General features: G+C 44.7%; 1 protein-coding gene across 1 annotated transcript in view; it reads left to right on the top strand.

Moving 5' to 3' along the window:
- Nucleotides 1–4,407: 4,407 nt before the first annotated feature.
- The window catches only part of LOC135528958 (serine/threonine-protein phosphatase 2A 55 kDa regulatory subunit B beta isoform-like), a gene marked incomplete at its 5' end in the record, with an annotated part of 17,055 nt that continues 14,350 nt past the window's right edge, over nt 4,408–7,112 (top strand). The window contains 2 exons of the mRNA XM_064957936.1: nt 4,408–4,517; nt 5,984–6,167. Of these exons, the coding sequence (XP_064814008.1) occupies nt 4,408–4,517; nt 5,984–6,167 (294 nt within the window). The remainder of the gene's footprint in view (nt 4,518–5,983; nt 6,168–7,112) is intronic.

The following is a 7,112-nucleotide window of genomic DNA, read 5'->3' as shown; positions in this document are numbered from 1 at the left end:
TTACATAGGTTTATAACAGCTCTATGTCACCTTAAGTAGATTTATAACATCTATTCTACCTTAAGTAGGTTTATAACACCTCTGTTATCTTAAGTAGGTTTATAACACCTCTGTTATCTTAAGTAGGTTTATAACACCTCTGTTATCTTAAATAGGTTTATAACCCTTCTGTTGTCTTAAGTAGGTTTACAACACCTCTATCTTAAGTAGGTTTATAACACCCCTGTTATCTTAAGTAGGTTTATAACACCTCTGTTATCTTAAGTAGGTTTATAACCCTTCTGTTATCTTAAGTAGGTTTATAACACCTCTGTTATCTTAAGTAGGTTTATAACACCTCTGTTACCTTAAGTAGGTTTATAACACCTCTGTTACCTTAAGTAGGTTTATAACACCTCTGTTACCTTAAGTAGGTTTATAACATCACTATATTACCTTACATAGGTTTATAACAGCTCTATGTCACCTTAAGTAGGTTTATAACACATCTATTCTACCTTAAGTAGGTTTATAGCGGCTCTATGTCACCTTAAGTAGGTTTATAATACCACTATATAATCAAAGATTATAATACATATATTTTACCTTAAGTAGGTCTACAATGGCTCTATGTCGCATTAGGTAGGTTTATAATACCTCTATGTTAGATTAAGTTCGCGTTTATAACTCTGTCAAGTTACGTAGACCTAGAGCGCCACTTAGTTTCCAAAGATGGGCTTCCAATATATCTCTGTTACCGAGGGTAGGCTTCCAACATATCTCTGTTACCGAAGGTAGGCTTCCAACATATCTCTGTTACCGAAGGTAGGCTTCCAATATATCTCTGTTACCGAAGGTAGGCTTCCAACATATCTCTGTTACGGAATGTAGGCTTCCAACATATCTCTGTTACCGAATGTAGGCTTCCAACATATCTCTGTTACCGAATGTAGGCTTCCAATATATCTCTGTTACCAAATGTAGGCTTCCAACATATCTCTGTTACCGAATGTAGGCTTCCAACATATCTCTGTTACCGAATGTAGGCTTCCAATATATCTCTGTTACCGAAGGTAGGCTTATAGCATATCTCTGTTACCGAAGGTAGGCTTCCAACATATCTCTGTTACGGAATGTAGGCTTCCAACATATCTATGTAACCGAATGTAGGCTTCCAACATATCTCTGTTACCGAATGTAGGCTTATAGCATATCTCTGTTACCGAAGGTAGACTTATAGCATATCTCTGTTACCGAAGGTAGGCTTATAGCATATCTCTGTTACCGAAGGTAGGCTTATAGCATATCTCTGTTACCGAAGGTAGGCTTATAGCATATCTCTGTTACCGAAGGTAGGCTTATAGCATATCTCTGTTACCAAATGTAGGCTTCCAATATATCTCTGTTATATTGGAAGGCCAACAACTAGTTTAGAATCAGAGATGTTTGTTTGAGAGAGAGAGAGAGTTAGGGGTTCAGAGCTGGACTCCTCCATGTTGCTGGCTGTCTCTGAACGTACATTATTAAGGACATTACCAGATATTGAGGTAATGTACTGAAAACTGAGCCCAGAATAGACCTGCTTGTTGAAGCTTCACCTCTCATTACGACTGTGTGTGTTTTCTAGTCCACATCTGTGTGATGTGTGATCAATCAGTTTATTCCAGTTCAGAACGAAAATTATTTATTGTATTTTAGCAGCAACAGCTCCAATCTAGACAGACATGTTTTTAATGGGGGGGGGGAGGGGGATAAACACGAATATACAGTATATTCATATGAATATTTAACTTAATTGTTATTTGTTTTGGTTTATATTGCATTTGTTTTAGGCATAAGGGCATAAAAATGTACCTATATTTACATATACCCCTAATGGGGTAGTAATGGTAGGATAGTAGGATGCTGACTCAGTGGTTCTGATCCCTTATGGGGTAGTAACAGTAGGGTAGCAGGATGCTGACTCAGTGGTTCTTAACCCTTATGGGGTAGTAACAGTAGGATGCTGACTCAGTGGTTCTTAACCCTTATGGGGTAGTAACAGTAGGGTAGCAGGATGCTGACTCAGTGGTTCTTAACCCTTATGGGGTAGTAACAGTAGGATGCTGACTCAGTGGTTCTGATCCCTTATGGGGTAGTAACGGTATGATGGTAGGATGCTGACTCAGTGGTTCTGAACCCTTATGGGGTAGTAACAGTATGATAGTAGGATGCTGACTCAGTGGTTCTGAACCCTTATGGGGTAGTAACAGTAGGATGCTGACTCAGTGGTTCTGAACCCTTATGGGGTAGTAACAGTATGATAGTAGGATGCTGACTCAGTGGTTCTGAACCCTTATGGGGTAGTAACAGTAGGATGCTGACTCAGTGGTTCTGAACCCTTATGGGGTAGTAACAGTATGATAGTAGGATGCTGACTCAGTGGTTCTGAACCCTTATGGGGTAGTAACAGTAGGATGCTGACTCAGTGGTTCTGAACCCTTATGGGTTAGTAACATTAGGATGCTGACTCAGTGGTTCTGAACCCTTATGGGGTAGTAACAGTAGGGTAGCAGGATGCTGACTCAGTGGTTCTGAACCCTAATGGGTTAGTAACATTAGGATGCTGACTCAGTGGTTCTGAACCCTTATGGGGTAGTAACATTAGGATGCTGACTCAGTGGTTCTGAACCCTTATGGGGTAGTAACAGTAGGATGCTGACTCAGTGGTTCTTAACCCTTATGGGGTAGTAACAGTATGATAGTAGGATGCTGACTCAGTGGTTCTGAACCCTTATGGGGTAGTAACAGTAGGATGCTGACTCAGTGGTTCTGAACCCTTATGGGGTAGTAACAGTATGATAGTAGGATGCTGACTCAGTGGTTCTGAACCCTTATGGGGTAGTAACAGTAGGATGCTGACTCAGTGGTTCTGAACCCTTATGGGGTAGTAACAGTATGATAGTAGGATGCTGACTCCGTGGTTCTGAACCCTTATGGGGTAGTAACAGTAGGATGCTGACTCAGTGGTTCTGAACCCTTATGGGGTAGTAACAGTAGGATGCTGACTCAGTGGTTCTGAACCCTTATGGGGTAGTAACAGTAGGATGCTGACTCAGTGGTTCTGAACCCTTATGGGGTAGTAACAGTATGATAGTAGGATGCTGACTCAGTGGTTCTGAACCCTTATGGGGTAGTAACAGTATGATAGTAGGATGCTGACTCAGTGGTTCTGAACCCTAATGGGGTAGTAACAGTAGGATGCTGACTCAGTGGTTCTGAACCCTTATGGGGTAGTAACAGTATGATAGTAGGATGCTGACTCAGTGGTTCTGAACCCTTATGGGGTAGTAACAGTAGGATGCTGACTCAGTGGTTCTGAACCCTTATGGGGTAGTAACAGTAGGATGCTGACTCAGTGGTTCTGAACCCTTATGGGGTAGTAACAGTAGGATGCTGACTCAGTGGTTCTGAACCCTTATGGGGTAGTAACGGTATGATAGTAGGATGCTGACTCAGTGGTTCTGAACCCTTATGGGGTAGTAACAGTAGGATGCTGACTCAGTGGTTCTTAACCCTTATGGGGTAGTAACAGTATGATAGTAGGATGCTGACTCAGTGGTTCTGAACCCTTATGGGGTAGTAACAGTAGGATGCTGACTCAGTGGTTCTGAACCCTTATGGGGTAGTAACAGTATGATAGTAGGATGCTGACTCAGTGGTTCTGAACCCTTATGGGGTAGTAACAGTAGGATGCTGACTCAGTGGTTCTGAACCCTTATGGGGTAGTAACAGTAGGATGCTGACTCAGTGGTTCTGAACCCTTATGGGGTAGTAACAGTATGATAGTAGGATGCTGACTCAGTGGTTCTGAACCCTTATGGGGTAGTAACAGTAGGGTAGCAGGATGCTGACTCAGTGGTTCTGAACCCTTATGGGGTAGTAACAGTAGGATGCTGACTCAGTGGTTCTGAACCCTTATGGGGTAGTAACGGTATGATAGTAGGATGCTGACTCAGTGGTTCTGAACCTGTATGGGGTAGTAACAGTATGATAGTAGGATGTTACAGAAACTGATACTGTATTGATCTCATCCTCTCTGTCTGTCTGTCTGTCTGTCTGTCTGTCTGTCTGTCTGTCTGTCTGTCTGTCTGTCTGTCTGTCTGTCTGTCTGTCTGTCTGTATCTCTCTCTCTCTGTGTGTCTCTCTCTGTCTCTCTCTCTCTCTCTCTCTCTCTCTCTCTCTCTCTGTCTCTCTCTCCCTGTGTCTCTCTCTCTCTCTCTGTGTGTCTGTCTCTCTCTCTCTGTCTCTCTCCCTCTCTCTGTCTCTCTCTCTCTCTCTCTCTCTCTCTGTGTCTCTCTCTCTCTCTCTCTCTCTCTCTCTCTCTCTCTCTGTGTCCCTCTCTCTCTCTCCACCCCCCTCCCCCCCCCCTCCCTCCCTCTCTCCTAGCTGATGTAATCTCTACAGTGGAGTTCAACCACACAGGAGATCTGCTGGCTACGGGGGACAAGGGAGGCAGAGTCGTCGTCTTCCAGAGAGAGACCGTGGTTGGTCACAAGGTGCTCATAGAGGGGTCATAGAGCGGTCATAGAGTGGTCACAAGGTGCTCATAGAGGGGTCATAGAGGGGTCGTACTGGTCATAGAGTGGTCATAGTGGTCACAGAGGGGTCATAGAGTGGTCATAGAGGGGTCATAGAGGGGTCATAGAATGGTCGTAGTGGTCACAGAGTGGTCATAGAGTGGTCCTATTGGTCATAGAGGGGTCATAGTGGTCATAGAATGGTCATAGATTGGTCGTAGTGGTCACAAGGTGCACATAGAATGGTCATAGAATGGTAGTAGTGGTCAAAGCGTGGTCATAGAGGGGTCATAGAGTGGTCATAGAACGGTAGTAGTGGTCATAGAGTGGTCATAGAATGGTCATAGAATGGTCATAGAGTGGTCATAGAATGGTCATAGAATGGTCGTAGTGGTCATATAGTGGTCATAGAGGGGTCATAGAGGGGTCATAGAATGGTAGTAGTGGTCATAGAATGGTAGTAGTGGTCATAGAGTGGTCATAGAGTGGTCGTAGTGGTCATAGAGTGGTCAGAGAGTGGTCATAGAATGGTCGTAGTGGTCATAGAGTGGTCTTAGAATGGTCATATAGTGGTCATAGAGTGGTCTTAGAATGGTCATAGTGGTCATAGAGTGGTCATAGTGGTCATAGAGTGGTCATAGAGTGGTCATAGAGTGGTCATAGAATGGTCATAGAGTGTTCATAGTGGTCATAGAATGGTCATAGGTCATGTCCTTGTTATCTCTACTTCCACCTAATGTGTTTACTTGTTCACCTTCACTGGCTGGTGTAGACTGGTCGTCAGTGTGGTAACTTAGCTAGTGTCTGGTCAGTATATCATCAGTGTGCTAGTTAGTGTCTGGTCAGTATATCGTCAGTGTTCTAGCTAGTGTCTGGTCAGTATATCATCAGTGTACTAGCTAATGTCTGGTCAGTATGTCGTCAGTGTGCTAGCTAGTGTCTGGTCAGTATTTTATTTTTTTATTTTACCTTTAACCAGGCAAGTCAGTTAAGAACAAATTCTTATTTTCAATGACGGCCTAGGAACAGTGGGTTAACTGCCTGTTCAGGGGCAGAACGACAGATTTGTACCTTGTCAGCTCGGGGGTTTGAACTTGCAACCTTTCGGTTACTAGTCCAACTCTCTAACCACTAGGCTACGCTGCCGCCCCGTATAGAGTGGTCATATATATTGTCAGTGTGGTATGGAAGTGGTTACTATATCATTATATTCTCTCTCCTCTCCTCTCCTCTCCTCTCCTCTCCTCTCCTCTCCTCTCCTCTCCTCTCCTCTCCTCTCCCCCTACCTCCTCTCCTCTCCTCTCTCCTCCACCCTACCTCATCTCCTCTCCTCTCCTCTCCCCTACCTCCTCTCCTCTCCTCTCCTCTCCCCTACCTCCTCTCCTCTCCTCCCCCTACCTCCTCTCCTCTCCTCTCTCCTCCCCCTACCTCCTCTCCTCTCCCAGCCTAAAGGGGAGTTGGAGCAGGTGGGGGAGACGGGTGAGTCGGGGGAGTATAATGTGTACAGTACCTTCCAGAGCCACGAGCCTGACTTTGACTACCTGAAGAGTCTGGAGATCGAGGAGAAGATCAACAAGATCCGCTGGCTGCCTCAACAGAACGCCGCCCACTTCCTGCTCTCCACCAACGGTGAGTAGACTAACGACCCATAATCCTGCTCTCCACCAACGGTGAGTAGACTAACTACCCATAATCCTCCTCTCCACCAACGGTGAGTAGACTAACTACCCATAATCCTCCTCTCCACCAACGGTGAGTAGACTAACTACCCATAATCCTCCTCTCCACCAACGGTGAGTAGACTAATGACCCATAATCCTCCTCTCCACCAACGGTGAGTAGACTAACTACCCATAATCCTCCTCTCCACCAACGGTGAGTAGACTAACGACCCATAATCCTCCTCTCCACCAACGGTGAGTAGACACTACCCATAGTCCTCCTCTATCAGAATATTACCCATAGTCCTCCTCTATCAGAACACAACCCATAGTCCTCCTCTATCAGAATACTACCCATAGTCCTCCTCTATCAGAATACTACCCATAGTCCTCCTCTATCAGAATATTACCCATAGTCCTCCTCTATCAGAACACAACCCATAGTCCTCCTCTATCAGAATACTACCCATAGTCCTCCTCTATCAGAATACTACCCATAGTCCACCTCAATCAAAATACTACCCATAGTCCTCTATCAGAACACTACCCATAGTCCCCTATCAGAATACTACCCATAGTCCTCCTCTATCAGAACACAACCCATAGTCCTCCTCTATCAGAATACTACCCATAGCCCTCTATCAGAATACTACCCATAGTCCTCCTCTATCAGAATACTACCCATAGTCCTCCTCTATCAGAACACAACCCATGGTCCTCCTCAATCAGAATACTACCCATAGTCCTCCTCTATCAGAATACTACCCATAGTCCTCCTCTATCAGAACACTACCCATAGTCCTCCTCTATCAGAACACTACCCATAGTCCTCCTCTATCAGAACACTACCCATAGTCCTCCTCTATCAGAACACAACCCATAGTCCTCCTCTATCAGAATACTACCCATAGTC

This window comes from Oncorhynchus masou, unplaced genomic scaffold, assembly GCF_036934945.1.
Source record: "Oncorhynchus masou masou isolate Uvic2021 unplaced genomic scaffold, UVic_Omas_1.1 unplaced_scaffold_1063, whole genome shotgun sequence".
Taxonomy (NCBI): Eukaryota; Metazoa; Chordata; class Actinopteri; order Salmoniformes; family Salmonidae; genus Oncorhynchus; species Oncorhynchus masou.
This window is presented reverse-complemented; position numbering and strand designations above follow the sequence as displayed.